General features: G+C 45.7%; 7 protein-coding genes and 1 non-coding gene across 8 annotated transcripts; 5 read left to right on the top strand and 3 right to left on the bottom strand.

The window, feature by feature from the left end:
• Positions 1-2,181: 2,181 nt before the first annotated feature.
• GGI43DRAFT_406174 (uncharacterized protein) lies at positions 2,182-3,660 on the bottom strand. The gene is made up of 5 exons (XM_083206120.1): positions 3,549-3,660; positions 3,393-3,474; positions 3,155-3,329; positions 2,447-3,099; positions 2,182-2,390 (listed from the first exon to the last, which is right to left on the bottom strand). Exons 3-5 carry the CDS (start codon positions 3,312-3,314, stop codon positions 2,373-2,375), a joined length of 831 nt encoding a protein of 276 aa, XP_083060144.1. The 5' UTR covers positions 3,315-3,329; positions 3,393-3,474; positions 3,549-3,660; the 3' UTR covers positions 2,182-2,372.
• A 2,729-nt stretch (positions 3,661-6,389) lies between these two features.
• Positions 6,390-6,489, top strand: GGI43DRAFT_t130. The gene has a single exon. It is a non-coding gene; the product is annotated as a tRNA-Ser (tRNA).
• Positions 6,490-7,884: 1,395 nt separating this feature from the next.
• Positions 7,885-8,288, top strand: GGI43DRAFT_384219 (uncharacterized protein; the record flags this gene model as incomplete). The annotated part of the gene is made up of 2 exons (XM_083203488.1): positions 7,885-7,906; positions 7,975-8,288. 2 exons carry the CDS (start codon positions 7,885-7,887, stop codon positions 8,286-8,288), a joined length of 336 nt encoding a protein of 111 aa, XP_083060143.1.
• A 1,468-nt stretch (positions 8,289-9,756) lies between these two features.
• Positions 9,757-10,715, top strand: GGI43DRAFT_423171 (aromatic alcohol reductase; the record flags this gene model as incomplete). The annotated part of the gene is made up of 2 exons (XM_083208203.1): positions 9,757-9,789; positions 9,849-10,715. 2 exons carry the CDS (start codon positions 9,757-9,759, stop codon positions 10,713-10,715), a joined length of 900 nt encoding a protein of 299 aa, XP_083060142.1.
• A 133-nt stretch (positions 10,716-10,848) lies between these two features.
• On the bottom strand, positions 10,849-12,814 carry GGI43DRAFT_55787 (M20 family metallo-hydrolase). The gene is made up of 4 exons (XM_083210013.1): positions 12,398-12,814; positions 12,021-12,338; positions 11,086-11,904; positions 10,849-11,012 (listed from the first exon to the last, which is right to left on the bottom strand). The coding sequence occupies exons 1-4, from the start codon at positions 12,541-12,543 to the stop codon at positions 10,946-10,948; spliced, it is 1,350 nt and encodes a 449-aa protein (XP_083060141.1). The 5' UTR covers positions 12,544-12,814; the 3' UTR covers positions 10,849-10,945.
• A 666-nt stretch (positions 12,815-13,480) lies between these two features.
• Positions 13,481-18,057, bottom strand: GGI43DRAFT_55785 (uncharacterized protein). The gene is made up of 6 exons (XM_083210012.1): positions 17,462-18,057; positions 16,399-17,412; positions 16,231-16,342; positions 15,922-16,176; positions 15,416-15,867; positions 13,481-15,356 (listed from the first exon to the last, which is right to left on the bottom strand). The coding sequence occupies exons 1-6, from the start codon at positions 17,955-17,957 to the stop codon at positions 13,606-13,608; spliced, it is 4,080 nt and encodes a 1,359-aa protein (XP_083060140.1). The 5' UTR covers positions 17,958-18,057; the 3' UTR covers positions 13,481-13,605.
• A 95-nt stretch (positions 18,058-18,152) lies between these two features.
• On the top strand, positions 18,153-22,265 carry GGI43DRAFT_406165 (DEAD/DEAH box helicase). Its single transcript, XM_083206119.1, has 12 exons — positions 18,153-18,928; positions 18,983-19,545; positions 19,613-19,720; positions 19,774-19,994; positions 20,049-20,079; positions 20,137-20,330; positions 20,398-21,304; positions 21,357-21,542; positions 21,602-21,649; positions 21,705-21,807; positions 21,858-21,956; positions 22,008-22,265. Exons 1-12 carry the CDS (start codon positions 18,329-18,331, stop codon positions 22,026-22,028), a joined length of 3,081 nt encoding a protein of 1,026 aa, XP_083060139.1. The 5' UTR covers positions 18,153-18,328; the 3' UTR covers positions 22,029-22,265.
• A 912-nt stretch (positions 22,266-23,177) lies between these two features.
• On the top strand, positions 23,178-23,709 carry GGI43DRAFT_55741 (uncharacterized protein). Its single transcript, XM_083210011.1, has 4 exons — positions 23,178-23,381; positions 23,434-23,466; positions 23,524-23,574; positions 23,626-23,709. The coding sequence occupies exons 1-4, from the start codon at positions 23,292-23,294 to the stop codon at positions 23,689-23,691; spliced, it is 240 nt and encodes a 79-aa protein (XP_083060138.1). The 5' UTR covers positions 23,178-23,291; the 3' UTR covers positions 23,692-23,709.
• The last annotated feature ends 212 nt before the right edge of the window (positions 23,710-23,921 follow it).

Genomic DNA, 23,921 nt, shown 5'->3' with positions numbered 1-23,921 from the left:
GACGCAAGAAATAGTTGACGTCCAGGAACAACCACCATGTCTACCCATCGGCAGAGATATATCGCGTCCAGGAGCTTTCTCAGAAACATCACTCTATCCCGTGATGGAATCTTACGACCCAACGGCCTATGAAAGGTCAACCGGTAAGCATCAAACTGCATCAGTCCCACCTTATTTCGCCGTTACCCCCAAAGCCACTTGAATGGCGCTGACAGTTCGTTTCTAGAATGAGTTTACGATGCTACCCAATGTCTCTGCAACAACACGCAGAAACGCGACTGGAGTAGCGGCTGGAGTGGACTTTCGCAGCTGATGGCTTCACTACTAGCGCTTGGCTGGCTTTCGAGACACAAACTGGCTGAGCTGTGATGCATAAATCAACTTTCCAGGCTCCTTCACCATGGTGAGAATGTGAGTTCGCCTTTGATACCTGTATTTCATTGTTGCTAAAGCCCCCAGAAACACAGCGAGAAAAAAGACCACCCAGTCATTCCAATCACTCCAGATACTCCGTCTGCTGAGAAAGCCAACATCGATAACTTCAGGCCCGCCAACTCTTCTTCGAGGTACCACAATGCTCTCATCAGCGCGATGGAATCTTACGACCAAGCCTCCTAAGGCTATAAGCAAAAAGGGCGAGTGGTGGGACGTCAGCCTGCTAGAGTGAGAATCGCTCTTACTGAAATCAAGTCCAAAGAATCCGGAGTGGGCAATACGTATTGGATGGAAAATGTCAGCAACGAGTGCAAACAGATTACGGCTAGGCATCTGCGAACGGAGATGGCGAGGTAAAGAATTTTCCTATTATAGATCCATTGTTGGAAGCACAGCATCGAAGAGAGAACTAACGCTGAACTATAGCAGGGCATAAGAGTCAACAATTTCACAGAACAGACACCTGCCAAAAGGTTTGATAGAATTTCACAACCCGAAACTCTACCAGATCTTCGAAAAGACCAAATCGGCCACTGGTAAACCTGCCATCATCAAGGCATGATGGAATTTTACGACCCGGGGCTCTACCATGGCTTCGAATTGTAGAGCTTCGAAAGACAAGTCGATCGCCGGCACACCCGTCGCCATCAAGGCGCGGTGTCTCTCTTGCACAAGTGGAAGCGATGAAGAGAAGGTAGAAGGACCAAAGTCAGAACGGGCATCCCCCAGTCGGATAGAATTTTACGACCAAAGAAGTGGTTAACCAACAACGGGAAGAGGGCAGTCACTGAAAAGGATGAGTTGTCGACGGAGCTGTTGGAGGCTAGAAGTAGCTCATGATTTGTTTTGTAATACTATATAGTATTATATGGCTGCTTCCTTTTGGCAAACCTGAGGGGGAAATGTTATGGATTCAATTTCAGCTTGTTAATTACGTTGGCACGACCTTCGGGCGGGAAGTTCTGGTCTGTGGTAAGAGATGTGGCGATGGTCACGCAGAGAAAATGGGCATGATACATGATGAATGTTTTGTCCGATTACGAAGGAAGCTGGTGAGTAGGTGTAATAATTAGCTTGAAACAACAAGTCTCCCCTTTCGCAAAAATCATCCGTCCCAGACGCCAGTGCAGCCCTGTGTGCAGCGTCATTCCATTTGGTTTCACAAGTTTGATCCTGCACGTCATCGGCTTGTTCATCCAATGCGACATCGAGAGGTTATGTCTGGTCTGGCTCAGGTCAATCTACTTTGAGCCTTTGCCCTTGTTCTCGCCCTTCTTTTCTTCTGGTTCTTCTTGGTTTTGGTTTTTGTTTTAGTCTTGCTTGTGCCCACCAGTTGATTAGGGTCAGTGCTGGTCTCATCTTTGCTCTCAACTTTCTTCTTGTTCCATTTTCATCTATGCTGAGCAGCAAATATAAGGCTGTTGTGACAAATACAATGCAAATACTATTTATTTTCTACGACTCTAAAAGCTACGTGGAAATTGCTCTCGAGCCTAAGTGGGTATTATACTGGATAACTCGTTTCGCATTGGGATAACTACATTCATGTATTATGGATCTATTGCTGATCTATTACGTCTGGTTACGGCTGGCTGCGGCTGGGGAAAATGGAAGCCTGATGCGGTCTTTACAGTAGTTCACGCGTGTCGGCAGAGGAAGTTTACGAAACATTATATAGAGGAATTGCTATAATAAAAAAACAGCTATTCTTACAGAATTGAACATGGAGAAATTGAGCATAAGAGATTGAGTACATGTATATTTATATATCTGGACCAATATGCTATTTAATCTGAACTATAGATACTTGGCCAGCTCTTTTATATACCTAGTATTTACTACCCCTTTCAACATATTTTTTTTGAGGAATTGGATGAAATGGACAGTTTCTTAGACTCGACCATGTTCATCTTCCTTTATATCACTTCAACCATTGTCTAGTTGTTGGCAATCTTCTGTAATGGTTGTCAGCTTCTGAACTAGAAAGGTGCATGCATCTTGGCTAGCTTACCTCGGCAACCTTGGGAATGGGCAACTTGACACCGACGCGAGGTCCGACATTGGGCTTGCCTTCGGGGTCAACGCTCCAAGTTTGGGTGATGGTGGTGCTGTCAGATGGTGGCAATTCTCCGTAAACAGTGTTGGCAGTCTCGCCGGTACCATCCTGGAATGCGGTGTAGCTCGGCTCGTTGGTCAGGACAGTAAGAGGCTGGTTAGCGGTGTAGACGATGGTACCAGAGCCAGAGCTGAAGACACCGTCGTTTCCGTTGTAGTCGCCGACAATGTTGAGAGTAAGTGCGGAGATGGGAGATTCGTAAGCAGAAGTGATCTTCTTATTGGAGTCAAAGACATCAAGGTCGGCCAGAGTGACAGAGTTGGAAACAGCCTGGCCACCGGGGGGAGTGTAGACGTAAGTGATACCAGTAATAACGTTCTTGCTGTTAAAGGTGGGAACAATGTTGATGGTGGCACCAGCGGGAATCTCGTTGGCGTTGGGCAGGGTGGTAATCGTAGACTCGGAGTTGATGATTTGCTGGTAGGTGTTGGCAGGAACAGTTCCGGACCAGTTGTCAATGATACCGTAGAGGGTGTTGTCACCGGGCTGCGAGAAGACTACATATTGCTGCCAGTTGGGGGTGGTGCTGGGGGCGCCAGAGAGCTCCTCTATCAACAGAGAGTTAGCATTTTCTTTTACATACATGGGCTTGGAGTCACTTACGAGCATAGCCGTTGAGCTGGAAGCCAAAGCCGTTCTCGGTAGAGATGAGGGGCTCGGCAAAGGTGATTTCAACGTTGAGGCCAGTGATGGCGTTACCTCCATCAGCGAGGAAGTAGTTGAAGTTGCTGCCGAGGCCTTCAGAAGGTGGTGCTACAGACATTTTGGCTTTTGTGTTCTATCCAAGATGTGTCAGTGATGTTTCGAAGAGTTGAGTGATAAGTATCTATATCGTACTCACCTAAATCTGGATATTCCAAAGTTTATAGAAGTATGGAAGCTTGAGCCGAGTGATGATGGATAGGAAAGTCTTGAACGAGCGTCTATCGAGCACCTTTTATATTACTTGACAGGACTTGCCTCATCTTGACAACTATTACGAACAAAGACGACATACCGAGTCTAAATGCAACGAGTTGCCTATTTCAGAAGCCTTATCACGACGCCTTCGTATAATCCAATTCTTTAATTACTACGTTCCTAATCGAGGGTTGAGATACCGACGGTTGAGATACCCCTCTCGTCCCCCGGCCACATACTATACGTGCCCGCTCGGCATGAATCCGCTCAATGATCTTGGATCGGTGTTGTGCAGGCAGCTGTAGCCCTGGTCAACTCGGCATAAGTTAGCGCCGGAGGCATAGACATGGGTGTATTTGGCACTGCGGCGCTAGTAATAAACATGCCTTGTGTGGTTAGCACAATCCGCAGGGTTAGGCAACGACATCGCTCAACACTATGGTGTCTTCCCAGATGCCATGGGTTTCCAATGTTGTCATAATGCGTCTCCAAGTCGTTGCCAAGAAAACACTGCCGTGAAGCAAAAGGCCGTCCCCTGCTCCAGCCTCATGATACGCCCCCGTGCTCTTCGGGCCGGACCCGATGAGAAGACTTGAACTACCCCGGGACCCACTGACGCCGGATCCCCCGGCGGCCGGAACCACCCGACCAATGGAGGAGCTACAGGGACTAGAGATCCTGTAGGACCATCAACCACAGGGACCTTGGAACTGGACAAACGCTGCTCCAGGGAATGCAGCTTCTAGTAATCAACGACTATAGAGGAGCAAGCCAGCCGTTCAACAAAGTGTCAACCATTGCGGCGTCTGTACAGGCGGGTTTCCCCCTTCACCCAAGGTCTCCTGACTACGGATATTTGATATAAGTCAGGGGCACAAGGCCATCTAGAAATGAATTTCTAGGTGTCCTCCGCACGATGAGATCTCTGGGCATCGGCTTTTAGAAGGGCTTGGCAGGGCTTACCGACCGCTAGTGAGGCCGGGGTTTACGGGCGGGCTGTTCAGAAGGACGCTATAGCCGCTGCTATAACCGCTACTGACAAGATACTACAAGTATCAGTTGATTGTACAGGGGAGAGGGCCTGCGCTACAGCTACTCGTATCTGCCCTTTCTCATAGGTCGTCAAGACGGGGTTGGCCGCGTTTTTGAGTTCGTGTTCCAATTCCTATTTTCCGCAAACTTTATTCGTATACCAAATCGGCCAATCGACTCACAGCCATACGAGAAATAAACCAAACTTGCCAGATTTTGCGATTCGGCTTGCGAGGAAAGAGGAGCAGAAACAGCTACCCTACAGTTAACAAGCAATCAATCCTAGTCCTAGTTAATTTTTTCATTGGCAATAAGAAGTGGTTACTGGAAACCCAAATTTCCAATATTTCCTGTCAGTCACGTCAACATCGCGAATGACAGGCTACCAATTCCGACATTGCACTCTTGGTGATGCTCCATCGAGCCATTGCCCCATGCTAAATAATGGAGCCATGCAAAAAGTTCCTGCATCTACTTAAGTCCGAATGATTACTACTAAGTTTGTAACATATCCGAAAAGAAGAAGAGAAAAGGCATGCAATAAATAAAATGTTAATAATACGCGTAAATAAACAACATCATGGCTATAGCTCAGAGGGCAGCCAGTGTTGGAATTGGTGACCCGAATGACGAACAACCATGTACACGTACGTAATCCGTATGCAAACTATTAGTTGTTCCGACGGCCGAATGGCCATATCAGGATCTTTGCTCAGCCACGATCGTTGATCGGCAACAAAACCGCCAAACAAAACCAAGCCTCTGTGCAGTGAGTTGCCTATTTCGGACGCCTTATCACAAAGGTCTAATGGGCGTCTTGAGTCCAGCGTCCAGCGTCTGCCGTTTCATGTTATCTTTTAGCCCACAGCATAGGTGCGCTTCTGGCGTAGGAGCGCCTTGTCCTAATAGGTAATAAAGCCGTCCATTTAACGGAAGATCGGCAGATGCAACCACTCGTGCTTCTATATTTAAACAGGACACATGTGACAGGACCTTTTGTTTGCATTTGGAAGACGCGGCGCCCTATTAACAAGGACAAGGTTGACAATGCGAAATGGGGTAGAAAACGAGTCTTTTCGTAGGGGCGAAAAAGAAGGCAATGCTGAAGAGTGTGAGGTCGGTTGCTGCCTTGATTAATCGTACCATTGTAGGCAGAATGAGAGGGCGCTGATGGTTTAGGCTTGTTGTCTGCGCCCTTTAATGGATGGCCTTGACTGCTATAGCAAGCATGTCCTTGCTAAATGTCAATAGTTTGAGGCGCACCCCGTGCACCCAAGAAATAGGTATGCTCCAGACAACTGGCCATGATGTCGCTCGGATGGGAGATGTTTAGTGTTGTAGGCGACATTGAATATTTGAAGAACCAACAAGTCGATTGAGCTCAATATAGACTTTTCGTTTATTATAGACTTTTTATTTGTGTTGGGCGATCGCGGGCCGTATCTGGGAACGATCTACCCGTTTCGCCTATATAGTAAATGAAGCCCCATCCCACTTCCTCCAGCCAGACTGCTCCAATACTACCAAAATCAACATCGCCGGCATCCTGCAGGAACAAAAGATACAATCCCTCAATTATTAACGAATTTTCTCGCAGATAATTAGCCAGATATAACGACTGGCACAGAGACAGGCGATTGGAAGGATGTGATTAGAACGGCCGACTCAGCGATCCTCTTTCAACTGCTTATGCAGGGCCGCTCCGATGTATACACCATCGTTGCATCGCGCCAGGGCAAATATTGGAAATAGAAAGATTTGGGAGTATCTAATGAAAAAATTCATCGCCGTTGAGAAGTTGTGCTTTTCATCCTGTGCAGTGTTTTCCATCTCGTATAGTAATAGTTCTTGCTATATACGAAGTGTGCATTTACCTGGGCAATGCGTTTCATTAAAGACACCAACAGGCAGAGTGGCTGAGTGGTCTAAAGCGTTAGACTTGAATCAACATCGGTTCTTGCCATCTAATACCTTCGGGTGCGCAGGTTCGAACCCTGCCTCTGTCGTTTTTCTTTATTTTTCTTCTTTCAGATGAACTTGATCCTTTTTGCTCGTTCACATGCTGTGTGTACTTATCCGCTGTTTTGTTTTACGTGAGAACTGATTGCGTAAAATAAAAAGAAATCGTGAAGATTGTAAAAAGAAAGAAATTAATTGTTTTGTATTCATCCAAGGTATTTTACTAGAAATCGAAATCGACTGCTGTGAAAAAATTGCTGGTGATTTTGAGTCTGCGCCTCTGATCGATGCTGCTGCATCTCGCGGCGTTTGCGTCCCAGATACATGAAGCAATTACAAAGTATTCATTCGAAAAATAAAAATTGTTTGAGAGTACAAAAGTATCTTCATTTTATACAACTCTTTCGCTAAATACCAAAGGCCGGGCTTGTGTTTTTCTTCCTCTTTGCGCTCGCTTCGCCCACCCATCGCCACTCTGCTAGCTGCAATATCGTTGTAGAATTCAAACAAACATCTTTGACCATCAAATATGCATCAAAATATTCATCCCACGAATCTCATTTCAATTTTGAATAGTGAATCGGCTATCGATATATCTGCTGTATCATTTTGGATACGTGACAAGGCAAACTCTCCTCTCTATAAAGGGCAAAAAAATGAATCCATCTTGACTGTTGAACGGGGATGATGTGCAATATTGAGTAGTTGAACCAGTAACCCCTAAAATCAGAGAAAACAGGAAAAAAGGTCGTAAAGTCCTACCCACTCGGCTATGGATAGAACCTTACGACCCTGAACGATGGTGTTATATTTTGGTATATAAATATTTCTCCCTTGCTGTCACAAGTCCTTCGTACCTATCTCTATGTGCTAAATTGTGGGCCGCAGAATCCCAACATCCCCGTGACAACTTCTTCCATTCATCGCATTTCATGGTAGAGACTGCTTCTTCCCACTTCTCCTCGATGTTCTACTCTCGCTCTTCTCTGCCTAGTACTGTCCTTTCTCCTCTTCTCCGTTATTCTTTGTTACTATGCGTTCCATATCTCTGCTGCCTGCACGCTCTCTTTGTTATGATTTCGCAGCGGTCTATTGCAAAGCTTCACTACTGCAAGATTCTGAGCAGCTTTTTCTTTTGTTGTATCAGAGATACCATACAATGAGTATGCATGCCTGTACCTTTGTTTTTACCATGACTGATTTTGAAGTTTCCAAATAGATCAGTTGTCGATGCTTGTCTGTAGTTGGCAGCCTCTTTCGAGATATTTCGTTGACCGCCTCTCCTCTCTTGACCAACACCCGTCGGAAAATGAAGCAAATCTCGCTTAGAATGCCTTGGAAGACGTATGTTCAGGGTCAAGATTATCAAAATCAATCCTAGACATGCAAAGAAGAGACTCAGACGGAGACGATGAAGCGGCGAGATAGAACTTTACGACCCAATGAGCCTGCTGTGGCCAGATAGTAAGTAGGAATATTACGGCAAACAAGCCTTTCTGATATTACTATAGCCTCTGCTAACCTTTTGACAGGCTGGGAATCAACTGCCGGACACCGAAATATTTTGTGGTGGCGCCACTCCAAAGACTGGCAGGATAGAATTTTACGACCCGGTGGCTGCATACTTGCACCACGACATTGCTGGATCAGCCTGCTGTGCCACACGCCACAGCAGCTGCACCAGCAGGCTGATCCAGCAACGGCATACGTTCCTCATGAGAATCTTCACCAAATTCATTTCAGTCAGCAGAAGAAAACGTACCAGCCGCGAATTAGCTCTCTGCGATATGTTATCCCAATCAACGGCGGCTTTGGCGGGGTAGAGCTTTACGACCCAGTCGCCTGACGGGCGAAAAGAGTAGGCCCCTCTTGACAAGAATGTTTCTGTGGTAGTTTGCTAATCTTTTCATGAGTTGTCAGAGCCTATCAAATAGCCAGTCATCCGAAGACAACAGTGGTTCGAAAACGTCAATCTCGTCCACCAAGCGCCATGGCCCAGGTCCAACTCTTTCGGTGTATAGAGGCATCAACATTTTGAAGGCTCGGCAAGGTAGAATTTTACGACCAAGGAGCTGGTGAGAAAAAAGAGGTATGCTTCTATTTAAACAAGACTTCCTGGCGCCCTGCTAATTCCTTTATAGGCTGGACTGCAACTCCCGTCTGCGGAGTCTCGTGGTCTGATCCTCCCGGCTTTAAATCCCATCTCCATTCTTAGCCAGAAAGAGCCAGGAATAAAACGACCCTTCACGCACGCAGATGTGAGCTAGTGGCTGTTAATATGACATGTCGCCTACCATTGAAGCCACTTCAGATACAGGATCTTGGCGGACTTTTGCGGAGAATAGAATGCGGGATCTGACTTTGCGCCGCCCCGCCAATTAGAGCCAACCTCGACTTGCACTAGTTATCGCTGGTTATCACGAACAGTGATGGAGGGGTGATTTAATTTACAATACAACATGGACAAAGTCAAAACCCAGCTGCTTCTCTTCTGATCGACTTGTCTTCTTATTGGTCCTCTGATATTCTAGCGCACGCTCGCTCTCCAAGGCGATCCGCTTAATAAGCGAAAGACATGCCCCGGTTAAGAAATGGCTTGCCTCGTCATCCATATGCATAATGCTCCCGGGCAAGATTATTAAACTCGCAATACGATTTGAAGTGCCAGCAATTTCAGCATTCTTTTCTCTACACAAACTACATGCTAGCATATAGCAAAGGGTTATACTATATAATGCATTGTATTGCATTGCGGAATTGTCTACATACATGAACCACAACCAGTCAATTGGACAGCCAGTGTCCCAGCATCTTGTCGAAATCAGAAGCCCTCCCCACACAAACAGCACATGTCAAAACTGTACCATGTAACAGATGAACAACCATCACTTAATCCACAGCTCTTGTTAGCGACATATCACAACGGTACCTCCATCCATCCTGTCGCATGAAGGATTCATCCCATCACAATTTCCGCTAGTTACGCCACTAAAACTCCGCTTCGAGGGCTGAAAATCTACGACATCGATTCATTCCGCTGGCTAGGCAGCACGTTATACAACGCCATGAATCAGGATCAGGTTTTCCACAATCATGGGACACTACTGGTGTGTTAAACTGCCCGGCTTTGCGGAGTTTCGATAAATGGCTAATGATGCCGCCGATGCATTTGAAAAGGAGTAAAATTAAGCGTATAAATAGAGTTGCGATTTCAACAATATTTTTGTACTTAATCGCCACTCTCTCACCATCACCGGATATCGATACCAAGATTCCCCAAGTATCTACTATCAAAGCACCAATCGTCACTCACAATGGCTTCATTCAAGCACATCGCCCTCCTCGGTGTAAGTTCTTTCCCTATGCTTCCATTACTTCTACCACTCACTAATCAACCCATGTGCAGAAAGGAATGCTCGGTTCCGCTATCCTACCTCAGCTTGTCGAAAAAGGCTTCGAAGTCACCCTATTCACTCGCTCCAAGTCCTCTCTCAAAGATGTGCCTTCAGGAGTTCACGTTGCGGAAGTCGACTACTCTTCTCTCAGCAGCCTGACTGAAGCTCTGAAGGGCAAAGATGTGGTGGTCACTACTATAACCGCAGCGGCTATTCCGGAGCAAAAGATTATCATCGACGCTGCTATCCAGGCAGGCGTGAAGCGATTCATCCCGGCAGACTTTGGCGCCCTGTCTACTGATCCCAGTGCCAAGGATCTCCCAATTCATATCCCAACGGCTCAAATACGACAGTATCTGACTGAAAAGGCAGAAGAAGGCAAAATAGAATATACAGTCTTCTCCAACGGTCTTTTCCTGGAGCTGATATTCTCTTTCCCTTTCGTCTTCGATGTCGCCAACAGGAAGGTCGAGTTGGTTGATAACGGCGAAAATCCCTTCAGCGTCACGACCACAGCTTCCATCGCGAAAGCTGTCGCAAATTTGTTGAAGAACCCCGAAGGAACCAAGAATCGCATCGTTTTCATTCATGACCTGACCGTAACGCAGGCTCAGCTTGTGAGGCTGGTCAAGAAGTACTCTTCGCCTGAGCCGGAATGGACAGAGACAAAATTGGATGCTGCAGTTGAGTTGCAGAAGAGCCTCGAAAGCTTTGCTCGGGATGGATTCACCATGGAAACTGGAGCTGGTTTGCTGCGGTCAGCTCTCCTCGGTGGGAAATATGCGAGCGCGTATAAAAACGTGGAGAATGAGCGTTTTGGTCTGGAGCTTTGGACTGAGAAGGAACTCGATGAGTTTGTTGCTTCGAAGATTCAGTAAATGTTATTGGAATCTCCTGTATACTTTGAGAAATAGTAGAATAGATTTTAGAGTGATATATATGGACTGGTTGTTGCTTATGGCAAGCCTTTTTTCATTGTCACAGGGGAAGCGAGCCATGTGTGGTCGTCATAAAAGCACATTTAAGTGATGTATCTGATGTTTCTTTGTTTCCTAATTTTATTATGTAATATTGTGTATTAAAACATGAAGATAGCTAAGCTAAATAACTATTGCCCTGCCTTGAACTTGTCGTAGTTGATGACCGATTCGAGAAGAGTCTGGGTTCCTAGGGCGCTGTTGATAGTCATCACAAATTAGTCTCTCTATTATTCATTACAGTGGCAGGCAATAGCCGTAAACAACTTACCAGTCCTCCGGGTTGCAGTATTCTTCTGGGTGGTGGCTAACGCCATCTTTGCAGGGAACAAAGATCATAGTCGTGGGACATCGGCTGCTTGTGTTGACGCTGTCGTGGCCGGCTCCGCTGGTGATATGGAGCCACCCATCGGCACCCACCAGGCTTGTTGCCGCCTTTTCAACCATCTTGATACAGTCTGTGTCGAATTTTGTTGCGGGAGAGTCGGTATCGAGAGTCATGTCGACTTTGACACCTCGGCCATCTTCTTTGGCAATGGCTTGGAAGGATTCGGTGCAAAGGCGCTGCACTTCATCGACTATAGCGTCGTCTGGGTGGCGGATATCTAGCGTGAAAGTCACATTCGAGGCGATGGTGTTGGTGGAGGAGCTTGGAGGGATTTTGATAACGCCAGTGGATGCCAGGGCGCCGAGCTTCTTTGCTATGGCGTTGGAAGAGACGATCATTTTGGACGCTGCCAGCAGGGGGTCACTGCGTGACTTGAAGGGTGTTGTTCCCGTGTGAGCATCGCGGCCGCTGACGGTTACAGTGAACCAACGATATGCCTGACCGCCTTGGACGACGCCAATCTTCTTTCCGGATTCTTCTAGGATTGGACCTTGTTCGATGTGTAGCTCGAAGTGAGCGCCCAGGGGATATCCGGTTGATGAGCAGGCGACGTCTCCGATGTAGCCAAGTCTTTGCAGCTCCGATTTGACTGTGGCTGAGGAGTCGAAGATGTCGGGTAGAGAGTAGGCTTGCTCGAGGGGGATCTTGCCAGCCCATACGCCGGATGCCATCATTGACTTGGGAAATCTGGCACCTTCTTCGCTGTTGAACACGCACATTTGAGTTAGATTGGTGAAAGAAACAAAGAGAGCATGACAAAGAGAAGAATGAGAGCACGAAAAGAAAGAATCATTGTTGTTTGATGTCTAAACACGTACTTTGTCCAATTGACAACTCCAACATCATGATGAGTGCTGTATCCATTCTCCACAAGAGTCCGCAAGACTTCCACGGCAGCCACAACACCCAAAATGCCATCGTATCGACCACCTCGAGGCTGGGTGTCGAGATGGCTTCCCATGGCAATCATGGGTGTGGGCTTTGGTGCAGATCCACGTTTGCTGGCAAACATGTTGCCTAACCGATCTACAACGACGTTGCATCCTAGTTTCTGTGTCTCTTCGGCAAACCAGCGCCTTACTTGGGCGTCATCGTCAGAGAGCGAGAGACGAGACATGCCCGTCTCAGTTGAGCCACTGTCAGAAATTGTTAGCATCTCTATAGCCAATTGAGGTATATTTGATTGACAACAAACCTCCCGTATCGATGAGCGGCGCCCCATTGGCATGTGTAATGAATTGTTTCTTGCAGCCTGTCAGCGTTGATGCGGAGACCTGAAGCTGAAGCAGAGTAGAATCGCTTTGCAGCGAATGAGGCTGTCTGGCGGAGGATGAGTGGCATTTCGATTGACGATTGAAGAGATTTGAAAAGTTGGTTAGAAAATCGGACGAATGGCAAAAGAAGCTGTCGGACGAACAGCAGCTGTAAATAATGAGTCGTGGCGAGTGGAGTTGTATGTAGCCGGTTACTGCTTGTTACTGGAGATGCGCCCTCTGCCGCCTTCTAAGAACATGAGACGAAAAAAATTCTCGCAATTGAAGGATCGTTGAACAATCAAATGAATACCCATGTAGAGTAAGACTATCAGAGCTTTAAAACAAAATCAAGAAGGACGTCAAATTGTCCTATGGATGAAAGTTGGAGAATAAAGAGCTCTCTCATCAAGACGCCTGTGTTGATATGCTGTCTTCGTTTCTGCCTCTTGTATTGGCCGATGGCGGGGAAAGACAGCAAGTACATGTAGGTAGAAATACAGCTTTTCCTGCCTGTTATGGGCGTTGGTCTTGGTACATGTACAGTATATCACTTATCACTACCTAGTAGACAGCCAGGCCGTGGTGGGGTAAAGCACCAGTACGAAAGGAAGCCCAGTGTCTACCTATGTTATTTCGAATTGGGAAAGACAGCCCAATAGTCGTCTCGGCCTTGGCGACCGTTTTCAATGATGCGGCTTCCAAACTGTCGAAATATGGAGCGGGCAGTAACAATATGAATAATATCCTTTAAAAATGACAAGGCAGATATAATCTCCCGCTGGAAAAGGGACTGGGCCTCAGTTGGACTTATAGTTATCGGGTATAGCGACTTGTTTTTATCAAATAGGTGGCTCGAATCCCGATATCCTAGGACTCGTGCGCACTCCTCCGGAAGCATAAATAATATATCATTGCGGCTTAGGAGCTGGAATGTGCGACAACGGTATTGACGGCTACCAAGAAGCGAACCGTTAGGCCTTACCTTCTGCTGACCCAACGGGTCCGTCTCGTGCGGGATGTATTCGTCGCCTGTCGCGTTGAGCTGATCTGAAGTGAATTGGCAATTTATTTTCTGGTGATTTGGAGTTTCTGGGTAGCTTGCTGCTGCTAATTTTAATAAAGGGGAGCGATATGAGATTTTCTAAATCTAGTCAGCATTTGATTTCATTGTAAAATATGACCTTATTCTTGCCTGCTCAGAAGGAGTGCTCGGCTGCTCTGGTTTTCTGCTTGGAATTATATCTCGCATATTCGTTACATGTAGTTTTGCTAGGCTGTTATCTGTACCTGTATCTACATTATCATTATTCTCTCTGTAATCACTTTGGTTGTTCGGATCTCTTGTCTCTCCTGAATCTTCTGAATCTTCTGAATCTTCTGAATCTTCTGAATCTTCTGAATCTCCTGGATCACTTTGTTTAAAAAAAGGCCAAAGAGGATGGTGTTCATCTTTTGGACCCCAAGAATCAGATTCTAGATCTCTTGGTCTTGGAGCTCCTGGATCTGTTGGAGTCCCTGGATCTGTTGGAGTCCCTGGGTCTCTTGGAGCTCCTGGGTCTCTTGGAGCTCCTGGATCTGTTGGATCTCCTTTTTCCCTTCGGTACAACGACAACGACTGCTGATATTTGCCAAAGATTGGGAATGAGTTCTCGGTAACCAGGCCTTCGAATTGTGCGTAGTCGGACCCGTGAAAGTGAGACGAAGCATCGTGGGCATCTGAGTTTAGGTACAGGGAATCTACTGACGAGATTGTCCGCTCTTTAGCCTCATTCTGGAGCCGCTTCTCTTCAGCCCAGTCATCATTTAAAAGACCCCCCCAAGGCTCTGGTGAAAAGCCTCTCTTCAACGGTGGGCCTATAAATCTCTTTTCGAAGCTTGCTAGCGGTCTGTCATTTGTCTGCTTAGCAGCCTCATGAGAGATTGAACCAGGGGGACCAAATCTTTCAGCAACCGCATAATCGAGATCTTGTTGACTACTGACGAAAGGAGAATCAATAGGTAGACGCGAAGAATCAACCCTCTGAGATGGCTGATCAGCTCGCTTACTTGATGCTGGCATATTCCGCCTAGGTCGAGCCCGATGGTGCGGCTCCACGAACACTGGACCTAGCATCTCTTGTTGTTGAGATTGCTTTATCTGCTGTTGCTGATCAACGTTGAAGGAGCGCCGTCTATTTGTTGATCTTTTGAGAGAGATAGCGCGGTTTGTCCTGACGCAAGGCGATAATGACTGATCACGATTAGCGCCCTCTGCATTTGGGGATTCTGATCGATCATCAGCATCAATAACTCGAATAGTGCTGTTTGGCGCCTGGTTTAGAGCAATTATTATGTTTTTTATCACTTGATCATCAAGTTCCTTTTCTGCTAACATCGCCATATCCAGGTTCTCTTTTGCTTTGACAGCATCTGAGTCAGGCAGGCGCATTGGTCGACCCTTCTGAGGCGGCCTCTGCATGTGCTTACTACCCTCTTCTTCGGGACGAGCTGTAGCTCTTCTCGGTGCTGATGATGTCTGAATATCGCGTATAGATTTAGGCACAGGATTGGGGTTATGATATTTATTGACATGGGTTTTCAGAGCTTGCGCTGACACAGAAGGCGGAAATTGGCAACCTGGAAATGTGCATCGAAACCTTCGTACGTGATCCATTTCATGCTCAAAACAAGACTTTTCCGTCTCAAAACCCAATGTAGCTCTGGGACACGACTTAAGCCGACAGGTAAATGCCGAAGATCGAAATTGGCTCTTGAACAATTCTAGCTCTTCGGCGGATACTCCAGGGTGGTCGCTTTGATCGAGTAGAGATTTGACGGTCTCTTGATACACTATGAGCATAGCTGATATGCCGTCTGAAGCAGATGAACTCCGTGTTAATCTTACCCTCTGATCAGGGGCTGAGTTAACGTGTATTAGTAAAGCAGTACAGAAATATAGTTTCGCTGGTAATACTTACTAGATACTTGAAGTAGCTCATATTCCAAGTGCTTGATCGATCTGGAGTCCAAAGCCGCTCTAACATGCTTGTAGAGATCTGGATATTGTCGCAGTAATGTCACTCGTTCATCCTGCACGATTGATCGTGCTTCTACTTGCTCGGTAATCATAAAATCAGCTGCTCTATTGAGCTTATCTGCCATCTGACAGGCTAGAGTGAATAAAGGTAAGTTGGCTTCCAAACCATTGATGTACTGTGCGCGAGATAGCAGATATTCCGTCCAATACTCAGTAGCATAAACATGAAAGCCATGTATCCCCTTGACTACTCGATGATATCTGGTCTGTTTATCGTATGTTGCGTTAAATACTTCTAATCCGGAAAGGAGGCAAGTAACAGCAGCTACTCCATGTTCTTCAAGCGTTTCTTGTTCATTAATGGACAGGCTACAAGAGGGAGCTTGGAGGAATCTACAGAGACGTTAATTTATACGGTTAGCAAGTTTTAATCAAGATGTTACTTACTCTTTCACTGAAACATGAATAAAAGTCAAAGTCGTATCATGCCTTTCATCGATGAGCGGTGCACAGATTTCCAAGATGTACTGAGGGGCAAGGTGAGCAAGACTCGGATCACCAGAGCTAAAGGTAACAGCAGATAGAAATTCGAGCTTTTTCAATGGACGTTTTGCGAAAGCGATCCAGCCAAGCACACACTTGATTCTGTTTGCTGACCGATGATCTAAACGGATAAGTATCTGGGTTAAGATCTTTTCGTAGCTGAAGAGAAAATCGGCGTTAGCATGTTTAAATGCTGTGGGTTAAATGACTTACAAATCATTAAGTTCCTTGGGTAGTTGTTTCACAGATGATATAATTTCATCACAGTTATAAAATATATTTGTAGATAGGTAATCTAGAACCAGTCGAGCGTAAAGAAACATTCCTTTTCACAGTATCAGTGACTCGAGTCGCAATGTTGGCCATGCTAGATGAACTTACCATCTGCCCTTTTTGCAATCTGGCATTCAATATCGTCCAACTCTCCTGGAGCAACATCGAGTTGGCGGAATCTATGTTCAAGCGCCTGCAGTCTTTGGGATGCATACAACCGTATTGCTCCTTCCAGACACTTGCTCTCTTCGCTCAGAGATACTATCTGTTTTTTTCGTAGCCAGTTCCATAATAATGGCGAAGAACGACTTGATATGAGAACTTTACAGACCGTATTGCCAGACAAAGACCTCTGGGACGTGACCTGGTTCATTAAACTGATAATGCGTGTCTGCTTGTCTGGCTTGCATTCATCCAAGCCATCCAGAATAATCCAAAAGTATTCCGTTTTGGATGGTTCATCAGATATACTTTTGAACAGGAGTTGCAAAAGCCGCTCCAAGGCAGCTACCGTTGGTGATTTCTTTCCGAGGACGAATTCTTCATAGACGTGGGCGACTAGGTCGCCATCTTTACGAAGTAGCTGCATAAGCAGAGATCGTAATATCTGCTCATACATGGTGGAGGACGTATATAAGTAGGTACAGAAATGATGCATAGAAAACATTTTCGCTGTCTGCATAAAAGTTACCAGCTGCGTGGAAATGACACTCTTTCCTGATCCGGGCGTGCCCTGTAGCCAGAGAAATGGCGTTTCTGGCCGCCTCTGGAGCCAGGAGTTGACTTTGGGATTTTTCAATATCCACGAGCAAGTACCTGGATAGTTGCGTCCCTCTGCCATTATTGATTCAAATATGGCCAGTTGGTCTGATTCGTCGATATTCATCCACCCCATAATGGACTGATACTGCTTGATAGCCTGCTCCTTTTCGAAACTTTTCACTCTCTCGACATTCTCTTCTCTCCAAAGACGGATCTCCCGCCGCATTGCTCGAGCTTCGGAAATATTGCGAGCGTTTGCCCCCTTGTCAATCAACTCTCCGTGGCGTCCCATGTCTTCAATGATATTGTCGAAGCGTCGTTGAAACCGACCCCAAGAGGTCAGGAATAGTAGTTTCCAACCTAGCCGATGTGAGACGAGAAGATGCGAGAGGAGGCGGAAATAGCTTACCACTTCGCCGAACAAATTTGTAAGCATGTTTATGAAACTCAAGAATATTGGCGTAGAAGACAGCCAAGGTTTGTTGAAAGTCGGAATCGTCGCTGAAGGCAATATCTAAAATCTCAAATCTCTGAAGTGATTCCGCTAGCTGAGAGTAACCCTTGATGATCTGTTCAAAAGCCTCCACATATTCCGAGGCAACTCGCAGAATAAGAGAAATTGGTGCCCATATCCACGGGAGATATGGGGTACCGTTGCATAGAGTATCCATCACCTTTGAATAGTGCTCTATTCCTTTGAATAGAGGCACGAGTCGACGCATGTTACGAAGGGACCCTCTTGCAGCAAGCTGCCTCTCGATTTCAAGGGCTGCGTCTCTTACATTCTGAAGAGTTGCAGCACGAAAATCACGCGAGTCTGTTGGGGTAACTATTCGATCGAGATCCTCGAAAGCCGCCTTCAATGTTTGCCTCGCAGCGGCAGAGATTGGAAGAGGGAGAGGCATTTCGGGAATATTTCTGGCATAGTAGCTTACAGATGTTGACAGAAAGATATTGAAGAAAGAAGAAAATCGCTGTTGCGATAGAAAGTGTAGGGGCTGAAACGCATCATTATTTGATTGGGCAGCCATGCAGGCCGCCTTGCGCGTAGGTTGCCTTGCGCGTTGCCTTGTTGGCGGTGCTTTCGCAAAGTGTGCTCAGCCTCTGCCGCGCCAACACGTACTTCAATTATTGAATAGTAGGCAGCTTTGAAAAACTGCGGAATACTGCTCCATTGTCAGCTAAAACTTCGCATTCGAGCTATAGATTCTTTCCATGGTGATAGCTACTCCGATTCTGGTCCTTAACACTTTTTTGAGAGTGTAGCTTCTCGGATATGGAGCCCGACAACAATCATTATCATGTTCCAAAGCGGCGGAGACTTGATGAAGGCATTGAGAATTGCATGGGACACATGTCAGAGAATGGCTTCATGATCGTATCGCCTGCAATCAGCAGCCATATCCCACAATCCATAGAGCACTTCAATTTAGACTGTTTGGCACTTCATGCAGATCTCGCGATGCAGCATCCAGCCACGGCCAATTTTTTAGCGTTTGGCAGCGGTGAAGAGTCGTACCGCCAGGCGACTCACGATTCTACGATGCCCTTTGCTGCACCTATGCAGCCATCTTGGTTATGGGATCCCTCTCTTTCAGCCAATTTCATGCCAGTACAGCATCTCGCGGCATCCTTTACATCATGGGGTCTCCAAGAAGCTCCTACTCAGTCATTCCAATCTCACTATTTTATGTCCAACCAAACGGCTGGCCCACACATGATAGGCTCATCGCAAGCTCTTGTCACTTTACCACAATCGCAAGACGTGTCTTCTGATGCCGCATTCGAGGCCAGTGAAGATGCAGTCCAGGATACAAATACATCTACTATATCGCAGGTCAATACTGAGCAAAGTTTAATGGTTTGCTTTGGCATGGTACGTTATTATGGACAATCTGCCGTCGAATCTCCCTAAGTAAATCCTATACAGATCTCGGGTATCTCAGGAAGATGCGACAGACCAAATTCGAGCGAAACGTCATCACCATTCGTCGTCAATCTAAATTCGTCGGGGACTTTTAGCGCAATGGGAGACCCACGAATGAAGGGGTTAATTTTGTCAGAGCACGGACAGATGATACAAGGTCTTCTTGATGAATCTGCCTTGAATCTGCATGTCTCTTGCATTCCAAATGATAATCTTTCAGGGCGAAAATCGGGACGCAGTTCTACCCAAGTTCCGTGTGACTTGGAAATTACTGTATATGGCAATTCGGATTTATTTGAGCAGATTGGCATCTGGTTCCAAGCGTACGGGGAGTACCTTCAAGATCCACGAGCATGCCATCACGACGTCAAATACTGGAACCCTCATCGGTTATCTTCAGATGACTTTGAATCTTGCCCACTTCTTTCTCAGGTTATCTCACATGCGTTGAAATCATTTTCCTATCAGGGCATCACGGAGGGACCCGATTTGCTGGATATCTTAAGCAGCAACGTCGATTTGGAGGAGGCTCCACAACCAGCAGCAATACAAACAGCTCTCCAAAGGTAGCGTCCTTTCAAATGCTTCTTATGTTTCATGCTTTGTGTAAACTGATCTGATGAGGACATTTAGTCACCAAAAGAAAGCTTTGACGTTTTTGCTGCGGCGAGAAAGTGGGTGGGATTTTGATGCAAGTCAACTAGATATTTGGGAGAGAGTCGACAACGACCAGGGGCGATTGTAAGTGATACTGAAAATGCTCTTGTAGCGAGACTGACATGGCCCGTTCGCAGCTTTATCAATCGAATTTCCGCCAGCCACCAGCAAGAAGAGCCTCCCCAATTCTATGGAGGCATCATCGCGGATCCAATGGGCCTCGGCAAAACATTGACAATGATTGCTTTAGCGGCGACTGACTTAGATAATAGTATTAATACCACCAAAGATTGCATAGAGAGAGACGTGGGGGGTAACCCTTATATCACAACTACACTTATTATTATACCACCTCCTCGTACGTCATAAAGACTCAAGTCGTCTGGAAAGAGAAATTGCTTACTGTTCTTAGTGCTCGGTACCTGGGAAGAACAATTGTCTGAGTAAGTCTAAGCATATCTTCGAATACCCAGACATACTTGCAGCTAAAAGTTAAGCAGACACGTTGTAGCAGGCGGTTTAAAATGGCGGCGTCACTATGGAAAGACTAGATTCATGAACCAATATGAGATTGATGATGTAAATGTGGTTTTAACCACATATCATACCGTCTCCGCAGAATGGAAGGGTGGACGAGAAGCAGAAAGCTCAATTCTGTTTTCTGTTCGTTGGAAGAGAATAATTTTAGATGAAGGTGAGCAATTGCCCCGCCCAATAAATTACACAATTACCCACAGATCATCAATATCTGACCTGGATAGCTCACTTCATCCGTAATGGAAACTCGAGGATGGCCCATGCCATATGTGCACTCGACTCTGTTGCTCGATGGGCTGTTACCGGAACACCCATCCAAAATCGCCTGGGTGATCTTGCTACTCTGCTCAAATTTATCAGAGTGCATCCTTACACGGATCCGAAGCGTTTTGACGCCGACATAACCCACCTTTGGAAATCAGGGGAAGACGAAGAAGCTGCCAAGAGACTGCAGCGCCTTTCAGCTTGCATCTTGTTGCGCAGGCCTAAAACTACCATCAATCTTCCCCCAAGGCAGGATATGCGTTGTCCTATTGAGTTTAGCCGCGAAGAAAGAGAAAAGTATACCGAAATACGAGAGCAGGCAATAACAAAGATCGACGAAGCACTTCAAACCAACTCTGAAACATCGAGAGTAGGCGTGTATGTCAACGTTTTGCAGCAAATTGAATCGCTGCGACTTGTCTGTAATCTTGGCCTACACTACCATGCAAAACATCAAAAGTCTCTAAATTTACCAGCAGAAACCGGCGACTGGACCAGTGTCGCGCAGCAAGCTTTCAATGTTCAACGAGGAATGGGTTCCATCGTTTGTGTGCAATGTTCATCGACTCTAGAGCTGACCGAGACTCTTTTGGACGACTCTAGCACGGCGTACCAAAATCCGATCTTTTCTCGCTGCTTGAAATTTGTTTGCGGCGACTGCATGCACAGAATGAGCAAGGCTGGCCACGAATTAGGGTGCGGGCATAGGTCTCCTTGTCCTACAGCGTCGGTTTCGATAAACATGAATGTCTTTGAAGATATTTCCGACTTGGATCCACGGCAGATGAAAACCTCCTCTATTGGCCTTCCGTCAAAAATTGAAGCTCTAATCACCGATATCAAGAGTTTGCCCTCGGACACTAAATGGTATTTTTCGATACATCTTATTATCGAATGATGCATGCTAAACTCGTGACAGCATTGTGTTTTCCACCTGGAGACTGACTCTCGATGTTATCGAAGCCGGCTTCGATCAGGCCTCGCTGCGCAGCATACGTTTCGACGGTAGAGTGCCTCAAAAAGAACGACAGTCAGTCGTAGACAAGTTTAAAAAAGATCCAAACATTCGCGTCATGCTACTCACGCTATCATGCGGCGCGGTCGGGTAAGTGATTATTCGCCTGGGTGCTTTGTAGCCTTGGATTAGCTAACAGCCTTCTGCAGTCTTACACTTACTGTAGCGTCGCGAGCATATCTCATGGAGCCTCATTGGTTAGTATTCTAAAGGAATAACATCCCTTGCAGTAATATTTACTGGCCATTTTAGGAATCCAACTCTGGAAGAGCAAGCCCTAGCCCGCATCCACCGGATTGGCCAGAAGCAGAGCGTTACGACCGTGCGATTCTACGTCCGAGATTCGTTCGAAGAGGTTAATACAACTCCCCCAGCTTGTAAATGATATGCTTATAGCTTCAATAGCAAGTTATGGAACTCCAAGAATCGAAGAAAAGTCTTGCGGGAGTTTTGCTCTCTCCACATGATGGCGGCCACACTGATGATAGTCTGGGAACACTTCAGGTGGGTTTCCGGTAGCCGTTGCTAAGATTGGCTTGACTGACGCATTAATAGCGGCTGAGGGTACTTCTCTAGCATGGATTTGTCTGCAGTTACTGACTATTGCGACGAAAAGATAGAGGCAAGTTGGATAGAGACACAAGTGGGAATCATGAAGACGGCATACGTGGCCAGGAGATAATAATGGCTAAAGGCTCAATCGGCCATGGATGTTTCCTTGTTGAAAGGCGATAAAACAGTTATTACATTAAGATTTTTAAACACGAAATATAAATTGGCCTCCCAAGTATGCGGGCAGAGCTTTTCCTTTCAGCTTCTGCGACTTAAACAGCAAAATGAAAATGCGCATACGTGATTTTCTTTTTGCCATTCGGGTCGTCATTCCGTCAAAGTAGATATTTGATATATATCCCAAATTGAGATTTGGGGTTTCTTTCCACTCTGTGTCCATTGCGATTACATCTCCAAGTTCGCCTCTTATACTAATAAGGATCAAATAGATCCTGTTGCAGAGAAATCAGCACTATTAACTGCGTACGGATCACACTGACTGCTCAGCATCAGTGCTAGGTACATCCTGGGGCGTAGGTTGTAGGCGAAAAGAAATTCTATTTACAAGTTGTAAGCGCAGCGAGACTTTGCATATACAAACACTTGCTAAAGCACAAGTTTCACAGCAAAGGTATAATAGATGCAGCAACCTGAAAGCACATGCTGCGAATAGCATTCTTTTTGAAGCCATACATTAAGGATGCATGTGCTACACAGCCGAAAGTTTACTATAATACACCAAGGCCATCTGTATAACCGTCTGTTGTTTCTTTTATCGCCGATGGCATCAATCTGGAAGTGTGGCGATGCACCCGTGCCGATGATCCGTCCACGAATCACGGCTGGACCTATACCTGGATTCGCACATTAATTCGCCAGATAATTTTTGTATTAGCTGTGTTAAAGACTTATAAATTTTAACTTCAACTGTTGAATCCAAAATTTATACTGACATTATATGATACACACTGCTGTCTAAAAGGAGAGATGTTTCTTTTGCTCCTCTATGGTGTATGTGTATTCCCCCTTTTTGTCTGAGTCTTACTAATATCCATTCTTCGCATCTGCGTGCGACTCGGATAATAGTTATATTTGATACGTCATATATGGTAGAAGCCCGGCTTATTCGAATCTTTGACTCAGGCATATAATCCTTCTTCATCCCATAAGATCAGAAAACTATAAAGCCTGAGTCTGAACGATAAGTACGATATCTATTTCTTTACTTTTAATTACCTCTTTTTTTACATTGGAAATCATACCTCTATTTTACATTTAATCGTCAAAATGAAGTCTTTATGGATTCAAGCAACTCTTCTAATTATCTTTGGCTTTGGACAAATTCGAGCGTTCAGCTGTAAGGACCTTGGATTTATCGTACGTTTGTATTACAAATCAGTCGATATAACAGTTTCTGACTTGGCACTAGGAGCTTCCATGCTGTGACGAATGTGATCTATACGTTAGTATAACCTTACAGCTTACGTATTTACGTATACTAGTACTAAAAATTCTTTAGCACTATACAGGATGTCAACTTAAAGACGACAGAGAAGTGTGTGAGGATTATGTACGTGTTTTCCAATACTAATATACATCTAATCAGTACTAATTATAATAGACTTGCTGTATTCCTCCTCCTCCTGATTCCTATGTGGTATGTGCCAAAGCTCAGGAAGATATTTAGACAGTCCCTTATACCAAATGGATGTTTTCTTCAATGTGGGTGGTGTAAATCACATAGGGCGGGAAGAAGGATTGTCTGGGATATCTTATTATCTCTCAGTATTATTAGGTATACCAGATAGCTACTTTTATGTTATATAACACCAAGAAATCTATATCACATGCAAGCTATTAAAAAACTGGCATTTGCCTCTCGCATACTCCATCAGCCCATGTATAGATGCTATTAAT

Source organism: Trichoderma evansii (genome assembly GCF_050947405.1).
Source record: "Trichoderma evansii strain SZMC 28006 chromosome Unknown GGI43scaffold_11, whole genome shotgun sequence".
Lineage (NCBI taxonomy): Eukaryota > Fungi > Ascomycota > Sordariomycetes > Hypocreales > Hypocreaceae > Trichoderma > Trichoderma evansii.
Note: the sequence above shows the minus strand (reverse complement) of the source record. Positions and strands in the feature narration are given on the sequence as shown.

Coding starts and splice junctions, on each gene's coding strand:
- GGI43DRAFT_406174 (XM_083206120.1), bottom strand. CDS start 3,314: ATGTCTGTAGCACCACCTTCTGAAGGCCTCGGCAGCAACTTCAACTAC. Junction 3,100..3,154: donor CCAGCTCAACGGCTATGCTC/GTAAGTGACTCC, acceptor CTCTGTTGATAG/AGGAGCTCTCTGGCGCCCCC.
- GGI43DRAFT_55787 (XM_083210013.1), bottom strand. CDS start 12,543: ATGCCACTCATCCTCCGCCAGACAGCCTCATTCGCTGCAAAGCGATTC. Junction 12,339..12,397: donor GCCGCTCATCGATACGGGAG/GTTTGTTGTCAA, acceptor AATTTCTGACAG/TGGCTCAACTGAGACGGGCA. Junction 11,905..12,020: donor GGAGTTGTCAATTGGACAAA/GTACGTGTTTAG, acceptor CGTGTTCAACAG/CGAAGAAGGTGCCAGATTTC.
- GGI43DRAFT_55785 (XM_083210012.1), bottom strand. CDS start 17,957: ATGCCTCTCCCTCTTCCAATCTCTGCCGCTGCGAGGCAAACATTGAAG. Junction 17,413..17,461: donor CAAATTTGTTCGGCGAAGTG/GTAAGCTATTTC, acceptor CACATCGGCTAG/GTTGGAAACTACTATTCCTG. Junction 16,177..16,230: donor CCCAAGGAACTTAATGATTT/GTAAGTCATTTA, acceptor TTTTCTCTTCAG/CTACGAAAAGATCTTAACCC.
- GGI43DRAFT_406165 (XM_083206119.1), top strand. CDS start 18,329: ATGGAGCCCGACAACAATCATTATCATGTTCCAAAGCGGCGGAGACTT. Junction 21,305..21,356: donor TTGCCCTCGGACACTAAATG/GTATTTTTCGAT, acceptor AACTCGTGACAG/CATTGTGTTTTCCACCTGGA. Junction 21,650..21,704: donor TATCTCATGGAGCCTCATTG/GTTAGTATTCTA, acceptor TGGCCATTTTAG/GAATCCAACTCTGGAAGAGC.
- GGI43DRAFT_55741 (XM_083210011.1), top strand. CDS start 23,292: ATGAAGTCTTTATGGATTCAAGCAACTCTTCTAATTATCTTTGGCTTT. Junction 23,382..23,433: donor GTAAGGACCTTGGATTTATC/GTACGTTTGTAT, acceptor ACTTGGCACTAG/GAGCTTCCATGCTGTGACGA. Junction 23,575..23,625: donor GAGAAGTGTGTGAGGATTAT/GTACGTGTTTTC, acceptor TAATTATAATAG/ACTTGCTGTATTCCTCCTCC.